The 21,479-nt window shown below is 43.0% G+C and overlaps 1 protein-coding gene across 4 annotated transcripts in view; it reads right to left on the reverse strand.

Annotated features, from left to right (window-relative positions):
- The window catches only part of flna (filamin A, alpha (actin binding protein 280)), a 51,440-nt gene extending 35,306 nt beyond the window's left edge, over positions 1 to 16,134 (reverse strand). For all 4 annotated transcript variants that reach the window (XM_068732631.1, XM_068732629.1, XM_068732630.1 and 1 more), the window contains exons 1-2: positions 15,767 to 16,134; positions 7,420 to 7,899 (exon numbers count right to left, since the gene is read on the reverse strand). In XM_068732631.1, the coding sequence (XP_068588732.1) occupies positions 7,420 to 7,789 (370 nt within the window). In that variant the 5' untranslated portion in view covers positions 7,790 to 7,899; positions 15,767 to 16,134. The remainder of the gene's footprint in view (positions 1 to 7,419; positions 7,900 to 15,766) is intronic.
- Between the last annotated feature and the right edge of the window lie 5,345 nt (positions 16,135 to 21,479).

Below are 21,479 nucleotides of genomic sequence, written 5' to 3' on the forward strand. Positions count from 1 at the left end.
GGGACTATCATGTTGTACATCTGAACAAAGTTACTTTGGGCAGACTTCTCAGACATTAAGACCAAATGTGTGTTAGATCTAAAGTACAATGGTGGCTGCATGCGCACGCACGCACGCATGCACACACACGCACACACACACACACACACACACACACACACACACACACACACACACACTAAGTCAAGCCTGGAAAAGAGGGAGTGGTTGGAGTGACCAAACCCTGGTCCGACAGTCTCTCTGAGGAAATGTCACACATTCCATACTGCCCTTATCACACACACACACACACACACACACACACACACACACACACAGTTATGTTTTATCATGTATTGTGTTCCTATCATGCAAAATGGAAATGAACTACATGAAACTTCAGCAAAACCCACAAAGAAGCAGAAACATTTTCTTTACAACTGTGACATGAATTCAGCTTGTAGCCTCAAACATCCAAAAGCTGAAAATCATTGACCTGGAGCTCTCCCTTCTTTCCCTCCTCCCTCCTCTAACTCCATGCAACAAGCCACACTGGAGGTACTACACTTCCTCCTCTTCCTTTCTACTCCTTCCAGTCCTCCCTCACTCCCTCCCTTCCTTCTCTCCACTCCCTCCGCTGGAAAAAGTTCCTCCTGGTTTTTTAGCCTTAAAAGGGCAGAAGCAAACTGGATCCTGGCAGCCCTCCCATTCCCTGGGCTCTGGTTACAGATGGAGGAGGGGAGGGGGAGGGAGAGGGAGAGGGGGAGGAAGGCCCGAGAAAGAAAAGGAGGAAAAAAAAAAAAAGGTACGGAAAAGTGCTGTGTGGGACATTTTTAAAATCCTGCACTGACAATAGCACCCGCTGAGGATGGACGAAAAATTAGAAAAATGTTGAAGGGATAGGCGAAGAAAGAAACATGAAAAACATGAGGAAAAGTGGGAGCGGCAAGTAAAGGGACAGGCTAAGACGGAGGCCAAGGAGGTGAGAGGAGGACACGGGCATCACATAAAATGACGAACAAACTAAGGGGGGTTAACAAATACCAGGCGGCGTTGATCAACCGTTGGTTTCCTGGAAACCTCTGAGAGAACTGCGATGAACCAGAAGAGCAGAGTTTGGGTTCCCGAGTAATTGATAGTTCTCGGCCTGGCAAAAATGATTCAGGCCTGAAAAAGTAGATCCCCACCAGACGCGTTTCTGTCAAACCTTGTAACATAATCGACAGGACACAAAGCACAAACAACTGCCATCATCCAGTGCAGTTTTCTTGGTTTGATTTGAATAAAAAAAAGAAAGAATGTTTTTACATTACAAGACATGCTGTTGCATTATAGTTTATAGGCAAGGAGCCAATTTATTGAAATATCTAACCGAACAATCGCAATATTTGTGAGTGAGTTTAAGAATATGTTGCTTTATGTGCGCTTGTTCTGTCTGAACATGAGGCATGGGGTGTGGGGGCATGTTTCCAACTCTGATGTAATGCAATAACCTGAATACCACTGTACTGAATGGGAACGCGCACTCTGCTAATCCTCAGTATCCACTTGACCAGTTCCCTTTCGCCTGTGCAGACAGGAAGTTATGCTAATGATAATGAGCTGGCAGGAAGTGATCCATTTTGACCCAACCGAGTGGCTAAACTCTCCGTTATCTCCTCGGGCCAACATTCCTCTCTGCCCTTTGCCACCACCGTCACTCTGTCCCTTTTATCTCATTTTTGAAATGTTTGATTACATTTGATGTTGTATGACATCCCGAACACAAGCAGGCTCTCAGTGTACAGACCGTTTAGATTCCCCCAATGGGTCTATACAGTTACAATCATTATCTGATGATGACTGACGCTGCAGTTGTAGCACTCTTGGGGGTTGCTTCAGCATTCCTGCTGTAACGGACCCTTGGCTAAGCCCCGCCCCCTGCTGCTGCTCCGCCAAGCTGTCAGAGCTACGTTACCATGGAGCCCACACTGTCACAAACTGCACTCCCTGATTAAATATCATCTAATGGATTTCATGGAGAAGCAGACAGAAGTGTCTTCAATATGTCTTTGAAGAATATATCAAGGATGTCAAACTGATTCAGCAGTGAAAACAGGCATTGATGTTTTGGCCACCTAGGGGCAGCAGAAACAGGCTGTAAACACATTGTTGTCATATCATCACCTAACAAAGTTATATGGTGAACTTGTTAGCAAACAGTGGCTTATTTACACAGCAAACAGTGGCTTATTTACACAGCAAACAGTGGCTTATTTACATATCCGGCAGAGGCGTAGCAACATCAGCATTCATTTGGAGTCATGTTCCAAATGAATATGAATATATTCATTCATCAGTGACCTGATGAATATAAGTCCAATGCCCACTCTCCTTTTAACTCCGTTTTGGTCTCCACCAACTCCTGAGAAAACTAACTTTAGCTTAAACAGATAAGAGCTAAAACTGTAAAGTTGTGGACAGACTTCTTTTTGCAACCAGAGGAGTCGCCCCCTGAAGGCCAGTAGAAAGAATGCAAGTTTAAGACACTTCCACTGACTCAACTGTGGCAGTTACACAGCAATACTTAAAAGTTGGCTAACATTAGCCACAAAACGGCAGGTGAGACTTTAGCATCAAAACCATTCAGTACTGTACAGAAATGGATATGTCAAGGATGCGTTTTATTGCTTAGGAATTCCATTTTTCAGCTGTAAGAGAAAGATTATATTATTTCATCTCTATAAAGTTACACAGTCTCAGCCCACGAGGATAAGTTCTTCTGTAAGCTTGTTTATCTCATTAGTCATCTCCTCCAGTAATATAACAGGAGGAGACAGCCTGGTCGTTGCCACACAGAGGTCTGTCTCAACCTGCATGTCTCTGCTCCCAGGCAAAGAACCGCCAGGTACAAAGTCACACCACAACTCTGTTTATTTCACTTCCCTCCTGTGTGGATGTATGAGAGGAAGAGTTTGGCACAATCGCCGCCGTTCGTACCGTTTCGACGAACTCCACACAAGCTCAGTCAGGTAGAGATAAGGAGTAGTTAAGTGAAGGAGAATGAACACATTATTATGATTTATTATTAATAAAAACACAGTACATAAACTAGTGTGTGCTGAAGCTAAAGCGCCATCGTAAACAGATTTATGCCAAGTGAAATGATTGGTCCAAACATGGGTGTGATGAGCACAGTGGAATGTGAACATACGCTGAGAAGCACAAGATGTGCGTCCTCTTTGAACTCCTCATTTAAAAATAAACACAATTTCACAAAAATATAAATATACAGACACATGCAAATCACATGCAGAGTTTTTAGTGACATTATGAGACGTGATGGAGAGCCTCAGCCTGTTTGACCAGTGCTACCGTCAGTCACTCTCCCATCTCCACCACAGTTATGGCTCTTTAACTGCGTTCCTGGCCGACTACATGCGAGTTCTGCCCTGGATTTATCAGTAATCATGTGTCTGCTGCCGGTGCCAGATCATGTGGGCTTTTGTCAAAATGGCAGAGAGAGAGAGAGATTACCTTTTGGGTGTTGAAACCTCATTACAGTGAACACAGAGCTAAAGTCTGTGCTGGGACAGTGAGGAGAGTCTATGCTGCAGAGCCGAGTTTGGTAACTGTTGAGGTTTTTGTATCTTCACAGCCTGCTGAAAGACCCAACATGATAACAAATGGGGATCCATTTCAAGTAATAACAACCCTCATCTCAGTGATGCTAATGACACGTGAGGTAACTGTGATTAAAGCTGGTGGTGCAGACAGCAACCTCCTTTTCTGAAAAGTGAAGCCACAGCTGAAGTGTCTCAAAGCTGCAATCTCTCTACTGACCATCAGGGGGCAACTCCTCTGGTTATATAGAAGTCTATGAGAAAACGACTCTACTTCTCTCTTGATTTATTACCTCAGTAAACATTGTAAACATGAGTTTATGGTCTCAATCTCTAGTTTCAGGTCTTCTTCAATTCTTCAATTGCTTTAGGGCGGGACTACTTTATGATTGATAGGTCGCTCCCACAGCGTTGTCTGGTCTGAGAGTTGTCCATGTTTTCGTTTCATAACTTTAACCCTTTCAGTGTGTTTTCAGTACATGGAGGTTAATTGTAACATTTTGGTCGCCTAAATGTGTCTTTCAGGGTTTGGTTGTACTTAGCTCCACCCTCTTCTGTCACTTCTGGTTGCAAAAAACAAGATGGCGATGGCCAACATGCCAAACCTGAGGCTTCAGAACTGAAGTCCACAAACAAATGGGTGACGTCCCGGTGACTACGATCACTTTATACAGTCTATGAGCAGACCACATACAATAATTAACAAGAGTTTGGCAAGGGTAGGGTTAAGTAGAAATCCTGTTACAGTAGTTTAGTAGTCCAGCTTAGGGCAGTTTGTTAATCAATAAGTCAATCAATATAAAATGAATCGCCAACCATTTTGAGATTCAATTAATCATTTAAAAAAAATAGTTTGTCACTTTGAGAAACTGGTTTATATGCTTTCTTTCAGAGAGTTAGATCAGGAGAATGATACCTCTCTCATGTCTGTGCATTAGCTTAGCATATAAACAAGAAACAGGGAAACATCTAGCCTGGATCTCTCCAAAGACAACAAAATCCACCTACCAACATATCTAAGCTCACTAATTAACACAATGTAGCTCCTTTGTTTAAGCCGTACAAAAGCCAAAGTGTAAAAAGCATAGGTTGTTGTTTTACTGAGGGTATGTGGACTATCTTTTGGTCGGGTGCAGTAACTTCCACATGCAGCCTGGTACATAACTGTCTATGAAAGCACAACTTGTTGTTTTTACACTTGGGTTTCTATATGGATTAAACAAACAAGATACAAGAAGGTAATTAGTGAGCTTTAGAGTGTTCTTGGTGATTTCTTTTTCTTTAGGGCAGATCCATCCTGGATGTCCCTCCCCCCGTTTTCTTGTCTTTATGCTAAGCTAACCAGCTACAGCAGCCAGCTTCACATTTTCACCGTGCAGACAGTTGGTCTGTTATTATCAAGCACAAAAACATTTGCTTGTTTCAGCTTGTCAAATCTTTTCTATATAATTGTAAACTTTGGGTTTTGGATTGTTATTGTTTGATTGAAAGATGTCACCTCAAGCGCTGGGAATTTTTTACATTTTATAGTATGAATGACTAATCCATTATTTATTTAGGATTGTTCTTTGCACCCCTAGTCCCACACTCCACCACTGTGGCCTTTTTGAAGGCGAAAATGACTGGCTTGTCTAAAGTAACTCATGATGACAGTGTAAAACTGGGTACTGTTGCGCATCAAGCAAAGGAGAAATGAAATAGGTGTGGACATCAAGATCCACAAAGGGCAGAAAGGTTCAAAGCGAACTGCTGAGAGAGACAGCGAGAGCTTCAGGCCGAAGAAAGAGGGAGGGACCCCGTGCATCGATGCTGAGCAGTGATGGCAGTTTTGTAATTTGTGGTAAGGGTTGCTGGCTGGGTGTGCCCACTTTCTGCAATGAAAGGAGGAAGTAAAAGAGGAGAGCAGGCTGCTCTCTCATCTTCAGATTAAATGACTCAACAGGAGCAGTTAGGATGAGGGTGAGTCAGCTGGAGACACAGACAGACAGTGCTGAGTAGGATGGCTCACAATAGTACAATGCCCTGAATACTACCTTACTACCACACTCCAGCCATGAGGTGATCTGTCCTCAGCAGCGCCACCTCTCCCTATTTGCTAGGATGAAGTTTGGGGTGCTATTGTATTTGACATGAGGTAAGAACAGTGCCATCGCTGCACCTCTTGGCTGCAGAAGGAAGCAGCAACAGTGTGCGGTGGAAACCGTGAAGTGAGCCAGACATTTCCCCAGCGAGGGATGACAGGGACTCACTCATGTCTGACTCACACCGACTCAGCCACAAACCTCTTCCTTTCCTTCCAACCACAGACTCTCTGTTGATAAAGGTGTTGTCTGAGAGAGAAGCCTGTTGTCTGTTTTTACACCAGTGTGGACAGGGTAAAACATCTGATCGGGTTAGGCACTCTGATGTAGAGTTGCTCCGATACCAGTATCGAAAATATACAGTCTAAATTACTGGATTGGGTGTAGCAAGTATGTGAGTCTATGCACTGATCGGATATCACGTTACCACTTCATTCATCAGCTCATTTACCCTACACAGGAACAGCAGTACAACAGCATGTGCAACTGTTGACAGAGATGAGAAAGAAGAGAGATGGCTCACTACTTAGCTACCTTTATCATCAGCTCCAGAAAACGAAACCATGGGCGCATCTGAAATCGATGATGGAAGTAGCTAACGACTGAGTCGCCTCGCTTCTTTCCCATCTCTGCTGAGAGCTGCATGTGCAACATGAACAGTGCCGATCTGACAAGTTCAGGTATCGGATTCGGTATCGGGAAGGAAAAAAAGGAACATCTCCACTTTATGCAAGTCTCAACTATGAATCGAATTAACAGCTAGATTAGATTTGGGACCCAATCTATTAAAGCACCCTTTTGAGAGCCACTCTTCACTGCAGTGAGGTGATCTATTCTGTATGGGGCTGAGATGAACACAGGAAGACTATGTTGTCCTTGTTTTGTATTACAGCTCAGCAGAAAAACAAAATACTTGAATTTACTTGCAGTAGCTGTAAAAACCCTCTTGTTGTGAGCAGGTACGAGGCTACATGCAGGCAAAGCCCATTAAACCCAGTGTCCCCAAGCGTGAGACACGTCCTCTCTAATGCTGTGGAGACCCAGCCACAGCCCGCTGCACGACATGAGCACAGACAATAGCCCTGTGTGTGTCTCTGTGTGTGTGTGCGTGTGCGTGTGCGTGTGCGTGTGTGTGTGTGTGTGTGTGTGTGTGTGTGTGTGCAGGATCAGCTCTACTATCCCACTAGGCCCGAATTACATCCCGGCCCACAAAGTTTGGCTCGGACCGGCCCAGCTCTGCTCTGCTCAGGCGGCAGAGGAACACACAGAGCCTGGGGCCCCCCTCTGCACAGTCAGACCTCCTCCTCCCAAAAACAACCCACTTCAAATGTGGACAGCCGGAGACAAAAGCACTACGCCCCTGGACTCCAGGGAAACGCCTGAAAACACACTCGGTACTGTCCCAGACACCGGCGACTCTCCTCTAGGCTTATTTAACACTTGACTGGACTCCAGTATGTTTTCACCTCTCTTTCTTTACAAGCTGACAGTTTTTTTTGTTTTTTTAACTGGGCAGCAACATGCTCAACTTTATTCGACCCCGCAGGGTCGAACGTGCACTTTTCTCTCCATTATCACCACCTATTTGACATTGTACTTCAATCTTAGCTGTTGCTTAGCACCACTCGAGCTCATTTCTTCAAGAAAACCTAACTGGTATGCACAGAGAGGGGACCACCTGGATGAAGGTGGAGCTGCGTTACAAACCAAAAAGGCACTCATTCATCACACGTTGTGTGCAGACGTCTCTCACTCACCTATGGACACCAGCTTAATGTTCTCCTTGTCCAGGAACTCCAGGGCCACCGACACGTTCTCCAGCTGCATCTGGCGGAAGGTGGGCCTCTGGTTGTACTTTCTGAACATCTTCTTCTGGGACAGGACCTCCAGGAGCCCGATGAGCCGCAGCCCGTCGCCGAGGTCCGTCTGCAAGTTGCCGAGCCTCTTGTTGACGCATTTCAGGTGCTCGTTACACCAGCGGGTGAAGGTGTTCTGCTGGATTTTCTTCCACGGCGCATCCTCGGCCAGGTCCTTCTCCGTGGCGGGCATTTCTGCGTCCTTGTCCGTGGCGAGAGCGTTAGGAGCGGGCGCGGCGCTCTGGTGGAGCCGGGGGTGTGAACCACTCATTTTTATGGTCTCGGCTGTCTCTTGGTTCGCTGGCGTTCTCTCTGGGTGGAGTCTGCTCGACTCTGCGTGGCCGCTCCCTCCTTCTCTCCCTCACTTCGTCGATTGTCTGTCTGAGAGGAAAGCAAAAGAGAAGAGAGGAGTGGACTGAGTGAGACTGACTTATAGCCCGGAGACAGAGATTTTGTAAAGAAAAGTAGGCGGTTATGGCACCGCAGAGCAGAAAAGGGAGTCATTTTGGACGGAACTGAAGGCGCACGTGACATGCCCGCGTAAGGAGCCAGCTCCAACAAAATGAGACACTTTTTCATGTCCAGCACTCCCACTTTAAGAAGAGACTGACCCACTGTCCAACTGAAACTTCAAAGATGGCAGTCACAAAGCACAATCTGCATACTCCTCAACCCAATAAGTAACATAACAGTAAAGTTGTATTTTATTGGACATTGGTGTGATGAATCCAACTTTACAGCCATTTGAAATAGACATACGTAGAGATGTCATGTATTTTAGCCAACTGCTTTTTGTATTTGTCTACCAGACTATGGAAGCTATGGAAGACGACTAGGGTCACGTGAAAAATGTATTTGAGTTATGAGACAATCAAAAATGCTCCATGGCCCAAACCCAATGTCCTCCCTCCCTAAGGCCTTAGGTCCTGAACCCTCAGGACCTAAGGTAGCAGAAGTCAGAAGTAGCATCACTAAGCAAAATGAAAACAAAAAATGGTTGATGAAATAAACCAGGTGTGCAATATGGCCTCCGCTTGCATTCATCTGATTTCATGTGTTGTTGTTTTTTATATGTAGCCTACCATTTTTAAACCTTAATGTTAATGGAGTGTTTCTGTGCAACCAGTGTTTTAACGTCACAAAGCTGAATTGTGGGTAATTCCCTCAGTCAAATGGAAAGGGCCCCCATGCACTCGCTGATTTGACAGAGCGACAGCCCTAAACCATCAGCGGGAACACGCCTCAAAGTCTGAGTCTGTGAGTGTGGACATTGGGATTTGTCTGATAAGATGCTCTATAATAAAAGGTGACGCATTACAATTACAGCTGCACTCCCTGTCTCCTAAGTGGGCGCGGCCTGATGTATTTCTATTTTGGAAATTAGTTTGCTAGAGCTTAACATTTCAACACAGTTTGGCTAACGTTAACACTAGACTGGTGCGAGTGTGTTGCTGAGACACACAGGTCTTGAAAAGGAATTCTGACTTTAAACTCAAATACAGTTTTCACATGTGTCACTAATATTCTTCTGTAGGAAGCTGCAGTGAAAAGACTTGATCAACATTCCTCTCCAAAACACTTTCCCTCATTCCCAGCCCTGATGTATCCCTGATTATTTGGGGACAGTTCTGTCCCTCTTCTCCTTCATCCCATCTTTTTTCACAGTACCGCTGTGGCTATTAGAGGAAAAGGGGGGTTGTTTTCTGAGCCGGTAGAAACAAGGTGACACTGTAGCAGACGTACAGAGATCAAGGCCCCATGTTCAGGGTCCCTATGAGCACATGAGCTCTTCTAATGCTCATGTTGATGAGTCCCGTGAAGCAGAGGAATAAATATTTGAGAGATCCAGAGGGATATGAGCATCAGCGACTCCCCAATAAGGTCACACAGATATGTTTGTTTGTGTCTGTTGGTCTGCATGCAGCTTTGTTCAACTTTCCTTTCCTGTGCAGAACTTTGTTTGTGTCTGCAAGCATGGACAGTGTGCTTATCTGTGTGTATATTGTTAGAGTATGCAGCCTAAATGTCAGCCTTCGTCCCTGTGCATGTGTGTGTTTGTATCATGTCACAGTGTGTGCTGCCTTATCTTTACAGAGGTTACAGTGTCTAGACACCAGCCTCTACCCGCCTCCTCTGTTTGTCTTCACTGTAGCTTACTGACCAAACAGCCAGATGAGATCACACCCCAAGTGTGCACTATATAATGGGGGGGGGTGTTTCATAAACCAGAGTGACAGTACAAATAGGAGATAAAGAGGGGATGAGGTGGAATATATTATCATCCAGATGTCTTGCACATGTTCCCATTGTCATTTCTGTTCTGTTGTCATACAACACAAAGCTCTTGGGAAAATGATTAGAAGGGGCGCTCAGCCCATTCTACACATGATGTTCAGTTTATAGCTATGGGGGACAGCTTGCTCAGCCTGTGAGACAGTTGTGAGACAGTTGTGTGACGTGTGCGGTCTGTGTTTATTTGCCCCAAACAGCCGATGTACAGACTATACGAACATTAGCTGTAAGCTAGCTAGCAACATGCTCATCGGCTGTGGAGCCCCAGTTCTCTCTGTTCTTTCTCTTCAGTCTCTCTTCGTCTTCCTCTCATCTCCGTATGTTCATGCAGCAGATTCTTCAAGTTTGCTTTGCGTTCTGTGAGAACGCCATCTCGCTGTCTGAGATTGTCATGAGAATTCAAATATTTGACAGAAAACCTGTTATAAACTGAGGGCGTGGAGTTGCATTATGGGAATTGTAGGATCCAGCCTTAAAGTCAAGATATCCCGACCTCTGCTGCTTCCTTTTTTACCATTGTTTTTTAAATCATTTATTCACAAGTCCCCCAACTTTGTGAGCTGGAGTGCTCCTTTAACATGACTAGATAAAAAGCTAAATTTCTTGCTGGGAGTAACAGAACAGCAGTCGTAAAGACAGAAAGAGAGATGTGACTCTGCAGCTTGTTTGACTAAGCGAGGAGCTCAGTGCCAGGAGCCACAGTGAGGCCTGGAGCCACCAAAAGGGCTTTGCCTTTGTGTGTCTGTGTGTTTGTGTGTCTGGAAAAGGGAGAATCTTAAGAATGCCCCTCAACCCCATAACAACCCTGGAGCCCCCTGCCTTAATGACACCCCAATAAAAGAGCCCTATCATTGTAACACACACACACACACACACACACTCAGAGAGATACAATCCAGCACCAGCATGCTTTTCCGTTCTCTGGGTTATTAAAAAATAATAGAACAATACATTTAGATAGTTTGGAGTAACTCAGCTCTGGTCCCTGTAGGCGTGTAATTTCCATTCATTACGTACATGTATACATGCAACAGTTTACAGGCTTTGGTCCTAATTAAAATGGAAAAGTTATGACGACAGTAGATGCCGATTGTATTGACAGAGCAGGAAGGCAGGGAAGATTAACAGCAGCACAATTTATTGGATAGCTGACATGAGGAACTTAAGACACAGACATAAAGCTGTAATGGATACATTGAAACAGAAGTGTTTAGAGGGATCCTCAGTGGGTTTCATTCATACTGAATTTCAGAAAGCACAAGAAAGTAAGTAAGAGTGATAAAACTGTTGAAATATTCACTTGTGGTCTATTGTTTCAATGGAATTTGCCAAATAAACAGTGGACAAAACACGGGGGCGGGGACAGAAAGAGCTAACCAAGACACATTAAGATGTCTCAGGAGCTGAAGAGCAAGCTGTCCTCTCTGGCTTGTCATATGGCTCCCTCTAGTGAGTATTTATGGTACATAAATCTTCCAGTTTCTGTCTTTGAATTGGCTCCTCTGCTACATTTTCTCTCCTCACTGTTTTGGAAATTGCACTTTTCTCCTGTCCTCTTGGCACTTTTGCTTTTCTAAATGTATCCACTTGTTATTTGCCCCCCAATTGCAAAAAGAATAGTAATCTTTACACACATAATGATAGCAGTAATGTCCATATACACTATATATACAGGGAAATAAAAGTAACTAAGTACAAATATTGTACTTTTTACTACACTACATTTAATTGCTTGATTGATTAGCTGTACTTAGTAGAGATGATACCATTTGTTCCTTTCCGATACCAATTTCGAAAGCTGGACTTTTGCATTGGCCGATACCAAGTAATTCTCTCTCTAATACCTATTTCATGTAAAAACATCTCCTTTAAACAACTAGATTTATTAAAGTTTCTCGCCAGGGTTTTTAACCACATGTGTGTAGTACTACTATGCACATGTGCAGTAGCGCTTGGGCAGGATGTATGGATCGGGAAGCGAGTGACACATGTTGTAAATGAGCTGATGAATGATACAATAACTTTGCATTGTTTTTAACATTCAAAATATATTAGGATATTATATAATACGATGCTTAAATTATGTTGCATTACTGTTAAACTACTGTATAAAGTCCCTAATATTGTCTGCACATGGACACATTACAACATCAAGTAATGCTTTTCAAGTGAAAAGATCTAAGTTATTCTGTTAAACACTGACACAGTACAGTCCTCACCGTACTACTTCAGTTACTGACCAGTTTTTCACCTACATGACAGTTACTTTATCAATAATTCCACCTTCAGTTATGTTGACATGGTCCACGATGAAGTCTAATCCAGCAAGGTTTGGTTTAGACTCAAAAATCCCTCGGTTAGTTTTAGAGAAAGAGTAAGGATAGGTTACAAATCAAAGCTAGGGTTAGGTCATGGCAACATTGTGGTGTGGGCTCCATTTAGCCCACTATTTCTCTAAGTTTATGTGAGCTTTGTAGTCATGGTTACTGTAAGAAAGGTTAAGGTTAGGGAATAATCTTATTTTATAGCTTGTTTGTTTGATCTGTACAAAAGTGTTCTGGGTTTTATTGGTGGACTATGCAGTGACTATACTGCTAGTCTCTGCTGTGATGCCTGACATGTTTATTTGAATTAGTTTAACTTTGATTCTCAATATTAACAACTTTATAAACCTATCTATCTATCAATCTACTTTGCTGTTGAGAGTTAGAGGAGAAGATTGATACTACCCTTCCTACGATTTTGCCTAAATGTGAAACTACTGTTGTGCCTATTCATTATGAAAGAGCGATGACCAACGGGGAAACTCCAACCCTCGATCAACCAATGGTGTAACCACTCACTTAAGCCTTGTTTATACACGGGCCTTACACAGATAACTACGGACGCGCAGTAGCAAAGACAGTTCAGAAAGGAGACACCACACTGAGACTCAATTTCCTGTCACGTGGGTTTTGCCACTGCCCCACCCATTTAGGAGACATACCATTTAAAACCATTGGCGGAGCTTGTAATGCGTCATTTTTGTTATTGAGCATCTTTTGTAGTAGTTCCATTAAAGCCAAAGTTACATTTGTGCGTATGCGAGGGTCTGCGTGACATAAATTTCATCATCAGAGTATCAGAATTGTGTACCAGCATTTGTGATCGCCCGGACCTGTAGCCTGAAAAATATAGTTCTTATTTTAAAGAGCAAATAACATGGAATGCGACTTTTAATACAGCATCAGCCTGCAATGCTACTTCTATTAGTACAGTACAAGCCTGCAATAATGCTACTGTTAGTACAACATCAGCCTGCAATGATGCTACTGTTACTACATTACTGGCCTGATGCTGCTATTAGTACAACATCAGCCTGCAATGATGCTACTGCTCCTACAGTACGGGCCTGCAATGATGCTACTGTTCTTATAGTACAGGCCTGCAATGATGTTACTATTAGCACAACATCAGCCTGCAATGATACTACTATTAGTACAGTACCAACCTGGAAGGATATTAGCACAGTACCAGCCTGCAATGACACTATTATACTATTAGTACAGTACCAGTCTGCAATGATACTATTATACTATTAGTACAGTACCAACCTGCAATGATACTACTATTAGTACAGTACCAGTCTGCAATGATACTACTATTCATACAGTACCAACCTGCATTAAAACTACTAATAGTAGTACACTAACACTAACTATTATACTAATATTAGTACACTAACAGCCTGCAATGCCAACAACTTCTCATCATCACTCACCACACCCGATCAGCCACAAGCTGAGCAGAGCAGAGCTCAACAAAGGAAGTTAGATGAACGCTGCACGAAGCACCACTAACCACAAGACGCACACATAGAGTGATGTGATGAGAGAGAAAGAAGTCAGATGCACAGATTGTGTGTGTGTGTGTGTGTGTGTGTGTGTGTGTGTGTGCGTGTGTGTGTGTCTTTTGGTGGCACTTGTCGGGTGAATGTAGGCCAAGAAGTGTCAAATAAGGACAGGTTTGGTCTACATGTTAACATCTCTCACGCTCTTTGCCAGCACCCTCTTCTTTTTCTGTTCATTGCTCTCATCACCTCTTTATTATTATTGAAGCCAAGAAGTTGCAATAAGTCATCAAAATGTCTCCCGAACTTGTGGCTGGGCATACAGAGTCAGCAAATATTCAAAACACACATTTTTCTCAATCGTGTTTTAGACGAATGGTGTACCGGAATGTTCTGACCAAACAGCTTGAAACAATGCCAGGAAAGGTTGGAATCAACTTCACCTTGGGAATAAAAGAGGCACGTTCCAATCTTTCAGTCTGTTTTAAGAACATGAAAAGAGAGGAGTAACATCGGGGTACAGATAATGATGAATGTGGTGGCAGATATCATCATGATTTCCAATTGAGACAGTTTTACTCATGACAGTAATAAAAGTCATCTTTTTAGATTTACCTGATCAGATTCAGAATCCGCTTCATTGGTCATTTAACTATGTTTTTTTTGCATTTCTCCCAATATAATAACACAAAAATAGACAAAACAACTGTGAACAAGGACCATAATGCTGGACAAATAAAGGTAAAGACATGACAGGACTGTTATGTAAATGTATGAAATAAAGGTGTGTAATGAATTAATGTGCAATGATCAGTTCAGAACACCAATTATATAAACAGTCCCATATCGGCAACAGATTCTTGAAGTGGCTCTTAACCCTCTACTGAATGAATTATGTTCTTCTGGGGGGGGGGTCCTGAAGTCACACCCCACCCAGATAAAGCAACAATGTGGTATTGATATTAAAAAGGGTATTTGTGTCAAAATTACTAAGTGAAAACAAGCAACATACAGTAAATACCTGAATAAAACACACATGGTCCCTGGCTTCTTTATGAAATAACCAAATATATTTTCTGCACCTTTGACATAATTTTCATCTCAACATGTATTGTGTTCAGCTTTTTATTAATTTTACTGTTGTTTTATTACCATTTGTCATCATAATATTCAAATAACTGATCGCTTATATGTCTTTTTTTAAATGTACATAAAGCCCTTTGCAACTTGTTTTGAAAAGTGCTTTATAAATATTGCCATTATTATTATTATTATTATAATAATATACATATATACACGTATACAGTACATACATATGCTACACACACACACACATCTTTAAACAGTATTGCTTCTTTAGAAGTTCCAACAAGTTATCTTACTTTAAATGTTTTAAATAAAGTAGGGCTCTGTCATTTGATCGATCAGAAACAATTCATAGAGTAGAAGGTGTAAAAAGCAAAATAGATTTAGAAATGTGAGGGTCTAAAAGTCTTCTCCTCGCTATGAAGAAGAGCGTTAACAATAAAAGTAAATTTGTATGAGTGAAGACGCAGTGATGTACTGCATGTTCAAACCTCATGAACGAGGCCAGCGGAGGGCGCAAGCGGCCACCGCTGGCTCCCCCTCCGGTAAAAAGCTCCAGTGCGGTCAGCGTATTACCTTATTTGGTGCGGAGCCCCTAATTGTAACACCGGAGAGATGCTTCAGTCCGCTGCTGCTGCTGCTGCGGTGCACGCGGAGGAGCGGACTCGTGCGTGACATCCCATAAACAAACTTCATGTGTAAGTATGAAGTGAGATGGAGGGATGGATGAGCTCGTGGCGCTTTCCATCCAGCTTTAAATCATCTGCTGTGACCGACCACCGCAGAGGTCAAACTGTCCCACCGTTAAATGTGTGACGGCATTAAAGAGACGTTAACCCACCGTGACCAGCGGCGTCATTAGAGCTTCATTAGAAAAGTTAGTGTTGTGTATGTGTGTCTCACACACACGCACACACTCATACATGACAGACAACCTGAAGACACCCATTCACAAGATTCTATAAAATATCCCACCGTGATAAGTCACGCGCAGCATCACTCTCACTCTCAGCAACGAGTCCGCAGCGGGACTAAACTTACATGAGGACTGTAGTCTGAGATCTCCAGGTATGCGTGTTCTCTCCGGTCCGCTCAGTCAGTGCGCGCAGCAGCAGCCTGCCGTCCCTTTGGTCACAGAGGGTGTGTTCGATGTGTGGCCGATGGGTATGTGTGTGCTGCTGCAGCGAGGTCCCGGACCTCCTCCCCACGCGCAGTCTCGGTGGGGGGAAATGGGTGTATTGGTTGTGCTGGTGGCGTAAAGGAGAGAGAGGGGGAGAAAAAAAGAGATGGTCCCTCCGCTCTTTCGCTCTTTCCTACCTCTGTCTTCTCTGTCTCTCTCTTTCTCTCTTTCTCTCTCCCTGTCCTCCACCGCGAGAGCCTTAATTGGTAAACGGGTAAAACAAAAGAGGTGATGGGGGTGTGACTCTCTCTCTCTCTCTCTCTCTCTCTCTCTCTCTTTCTCTCTCTCTCTCTCTCTCTCTCTCTCTCTCTCTCTCTCTCTCTCTCTCTCTCTCTCTCTCTGCTCTGTGCCTCTTTTTTAACACATGGGTGACGTCATGACCGCGCCTTCGGGATTTTAAAGGTATGATGTGACCGGCCCGTGCAGAGCACCTATCTCTACCATCTTCTTTCTATTTTACCCAGTGTGTGTGTGTGTGTGTGTGTGTATGTGTGTCCTCGCGCACGTGCGTGTGTATGTGTGTGAAAGAGAGAGGTAGGTCCCCACACCTCTGTCCTCTCTTTCCTGTTATGTTATTGTTCAGACTAGTGATGGACTGTAATGTAATGTAGAGAATATGGGGAGCTGAGTTCCTCTCTGTTAAACCCTACTAACCTCTAAAGGATGTGTGTGTATGTATGTGTGTGTGTGTGTGTGTGTGTGTGTGAGAGAGAGAGAGAGAGAGAGAGAGAGATAGATGGATTGTGTGTGTGTGTGTGTGTGTGTGTGTGTGTGTGTGTGTGTGTGTGAGAGAGAGAGAGAGAGAGAGAGATAGATGGATTGTGTGTGTGTGTGTGTGTGTGTGTGTGTGTGTTAGAGAGAGAGAGATAGATGGATTGTGTCAGTGTGTGTGTGAGTGTGTGAGTGTGTGAGTGTGTGAGTGTGTGTGTGTGTGTGTGTGTGTGTGTTTGAGTGCTCTCCAGCTGAGCATTGGCTCAGGAAACAAGAATGTTCGGCCTCTGCTGTGCCCTGTGTGCTTACAGTTCAGCAGTCTGGTGGGAGGACGGAGGGAGAGGAAGAGGGGGAGGCTGTGGAAGAGGTGGAGTGAGAGGGGAGATTAAAGTGACAGTGGAGGGGAACAGAGAGGGGTGACAGATCGAAGAAGACATTAATATCTTTTGGATACATTATATTTCTCAGTTCACTTTTAATGTAATTGTGTTTTTTTTATAAACCTTAAAGGAATAGTCCCACATTTTGGATAACAGCTTGCACTTTGTTTCAGAGAGATCGGTGACACTTGTTGACTTCATAGCAAAATGTAGAGGTGCTGGTAGACAGATGTTTTAACACTAGACAGAGCCTGTCTCTTCTGTTACCAGCCTAGCTTTAGTTGCTTTAGTTTCACACTCAGGCAAAATCATAAGAGTATCAATCTTCTCCTCTAACTCTCAACAGCAAAGTAGATTGATAGATAGATAGGTTTATAAAGCTGTTAATATTGAGAATCAAAGTTAAACTAATTCAAATAAACATGTCAGGCATCACAGCAGAGACTAGCAGTATAGTCACTGCATAGTCCACCAATAAAACCCAGAACACTTTTATACAGATCAAACAAACAAGCTATAAAATAAGATTATTCCCTAACCTTAACCTTTCTTATGGTCACCATGACTACAAAGCTCACATAAACTTAGAGAAATAGTGGGCTAAATGGAGCCCACACCACAATGTTGCCATGACCTAACCCTAGCTTTGATTTGTAACCTATCCTTACTCTTTCTCTAAAACTAACCGAGGGATTTTTGAGGGATTAGACTTCATCGTGGACCATGTCAACATAACTGAAGGTGAATACTGATCTCATAAATAACTGTCTTTGTTGAAAAACTGCCCAGTAACTGAAGTACCAGCAGCAACTGTGAGGACTGGACTTAAATCTTTTCACTGGAAACGTTTTTGATAAACAATAACTTCCTCCTCTGATGGTTTCTCGTACTGGGAGGAGAGTCAGGTGGGACCGGGCTTCAGGTCATTCTGATGATCTGTAAAAATGTCAGATTCAGTGTAACATTATACTGTTGTGTTTTATCAGGGTCATAGAAAATAAAACTTCTATGGGGGCAACCATGTACAAGCAGATACATTTGGTCTTGAATGGAAGAGCAGCATGTATGCACCAGGTTGTGTGGTGATCAGAGTACTTTCAAGGTGATTGCAAAGGAAACCAAAATGATAGGACACAATTTTGTGATCAGTAAAGTGACCCATTGCAAATGTCTATTTCTTGAATCTTGCTTTTGTTATACCATACTATGTATTTCATCTCTACCTCCTGAGCTGGCCACTACAGCTTTCAGGTATGAGCAAGTTAGTGACTGTCAAAGTTACATAACGTTGAGAAGCAGAGGAATGATTGTATCCAAAAGTCCTCATAGTTTAACACAATTTGTTTTTCACACGTGTACCTACAGGGTACGTCTAGCAAGCAAATCTTCATACACACAATACAGCAGCAACACACACACATACCAAAGAGGCCTTCTTCAAAGCCAGCTGAGCTTACGTTGCAGTATGAAATAGTTACACACATCCAACCCACCGCTCTCATTATTTACTTGGCCTCAAATGAGGCTTAAAGTTCACACAATTTCTCGGATATTCTGACTGTCTCTCAACTTGCTGCAGCGTGGGGCCCTACAATTGAAACTTCCAAATTAGCCACGCAACAAGCTAATGCGAATTTCAAAAGGCTAACCTGCAAAAAAACAACATAAAAGAAATAGGAGTACAACGGACATTGCCATTTGACTTAATGTAGCAATATGGTTGGAGCTGTGGCCATTTTCATGTGTACCGTTGCCATTACAACGGGTTCACTTTTGTATAAACTTCCATATCAACCAACTTGCGGCAAGCGGACTCACTGAGGTGAGGTTTTGCTCTAACGACAAAACGAGCCGTGGACCCAGTGGAGTAGTAACGTTACCGTGTAGAGAGCCAGAGTAAATGAGTAAAAGTGGACCACTTAAGCTTCACCAACACACGTAGGAAAGCATAGCTATTGCCAGATGAGTGACAACTTTGTTTATCTTATTTTCTGTAACCAGTGTAGCATTTCAGTGTGACAGAACTCACATGCTAGCTAACTAGCCAGCTGTCCACTGGTTAGCTATCTAGATAGCAAATCCTGCTGTGTACTGGCCCTCAATGAGAAGCAATATTAAGTAAAATGGTTTGCCAAGAGTTTTCCGGTGGTTGTGGGCATATTTCCATCAGAATAAAGTTGATCCACGGGGTCTTCACATCCTCAGATGATAGGAGTTGCAAGAATAATTTTGTGTTGGTTCTTGCAGCCAACAACAGAAGAAGTATCAAACTTTGCTCATACGTTCTGTGGATAACAGGTCTGCGATAGCGAGGAGATAACAACCATGGTCATGTTTTTTTTGTTTATGTATGTCTTTGCTTCCATGGGTGACCCATGTACACATGATAATTAGAGTTACATCCATGATCATGACTTTATATGATTTCATGTCGTTACTGAATAGAAGACCACTACGATGCACTGGATGTTCACGTTCATTCATCCACTGCACAGTCATGAGAGTGCATTGATCTTCTCATCTAGCTCTCTGCAAGACAGCGAATGAGAACATCGCCTTAAACGTCAAGCTTTAGTCTCCCTAAATTTGTAGTGTACAAGCGAGATAGAGAGAGGGGATGAAGAAAGTTCTATCTATGTGCATGTGTGTGAACCAGTGTGTATTAATAAGAGCCAGATGTTTGCCGTTGTGGTTGTGAGCTCGTCCAGTCGGTCAGTGACATCATCTCTATGCAGCTTGTTGAAGTTACATCACCAGAGGCTTATTTGTTGGGGTAAATACTCCCACACACATACACACACACACACACACACACACACACACACACACACACACACACACACACACACACACACACACATGTTTTTATGTAATTGAGCAGCAAACAGATAAAGCAGAACTAATAAACGTTATGTTATACATTTTTATGTACACACCACTATGTAACACTCTGATCCATACAAACGAAGAAATGAAGAAGGCAACTTACACCACCTACTATCTGGTCTAGAAATGAAGGAACTGTCTCCAGCTAAACGAAAGTAAAGGAAAGGAAATAACTGTCTTATAAAGTCCCTCAGTACAGGAACTGAAGGGGGAAAGTGTAAACAGGTGAGTCGTGGGAGGGGAAGGTCAGGTGACTGGAGGAGGTCAAATGGCATCTGGTGGACAGGTAGAGACTGGCACTAGCCTGACGCTCGAGGTTCCCCTCGTTTCAGGGATCAACATATCTTCATGATGAAAAGTTACTCATCGTCTTTCGTGCGTTTTCCTACAAAAGCCAGCAACACGTGACAATTTATGCTCGTTACATGCATACTGTCTTTTTAAGATATACTTCCGTCTAAACTATTTATACTGGAATATATCTATAACTTTCATATGTGTTTGGTGATGGTTTCATAAAAGCAAAAGTTCACTTCAGCCCGTGGCATGTTGTGATTATATCTCAGCTAAGCGATGCTGTTTGAACTGAATACCAGCACAGTCCTGTCGGAGATGTCAAGTGAATGGAACTTCAATTCTACATATAGTTTGGACATGCACTTAAAGATTCTTCATTTTTGAAGGGTCAAAGCATTCCAAGTCTCTGCAAACCTGTAAATCTGAAACACAACCGTTTGTGTGTCGTCATCGAGTTAAGTTAATCTTTATTCGTCTCTGTTCAAACCATTAAAAAAAGGGATTTCTGTGACACAAAGGTGAGACAGAGTGATAGAAAAGCAGACTGATGATTAACTTGTGGCAAATAGTGGAGGCCGAGCCTGTTTTAATGTGCAAAGTGGGGAAAGACATGACAGGGAGCCAAGGTCAGCTGACAGCCTCTTCACAAAGCTTCTCTCTGACAGCCAGTTAAGGTGCTAAAGTGGTAAATTGTTTAACTGAGTTTGAAATGTTCCCTCTGCACTCACTTTCTGCCTCTCGTTCACATTCATACACTCGAACGACTGAGCTGAATATAAATGTACATGCTGCTACTGACAAATTGTACACATGCCCAAACACCGACACAAGGCTCTTACATACGACCCATAAACAGCACATTAAACCCCACTTGCAGGTAATTCAACAAACATGCCTCTTTTGCATTCCTTGGTCTGTCATCCCCCCCACACATCTGACTCAAACCCAAAGGCACTCACCCATGCAGATGAAAGTGGCTCCCATATTACAAAGTAGGGTAATTATGGAAAAAAACGTAACTCAATAAAAGGAATGTGGTCCATATTTAGACATGTCAAATATGGAGTGTTTTTTATGACCAGCTGAGACAAATCACTTACACAGAAACAGCATTTACAGGTACAGTATCATTTAGGGGGATCTATTGATGTTCTTTAGTGTATAATCACCTGAAAATAAGAATCGTTGTGTTTTAGCTTTGAATGAGCCGTTTTATCTACATATCTACACACCATGTTTCTACAGTAGCCCAGAATGGACAAACCAAACACTAGGCTAGAGGGACATTTGCGTTTTCACG

This window comes from Cebidichthys violaceus, unplaced genomic scaffold (genome assembly GCF_023349555.1).
Source record: "Cebidichthys violaceus isolate CVI_PGR_0920_01 unplaced genomic scaffold, fCebVio1.0.p SCAF_6, whole genome shotgun sequence".
NCBI lineage: Eukaryota > Metazoa > Chordata > Actinopteri > Perciformes > Stichaeidae > Cebidichthys > Cebidichthys violaceus.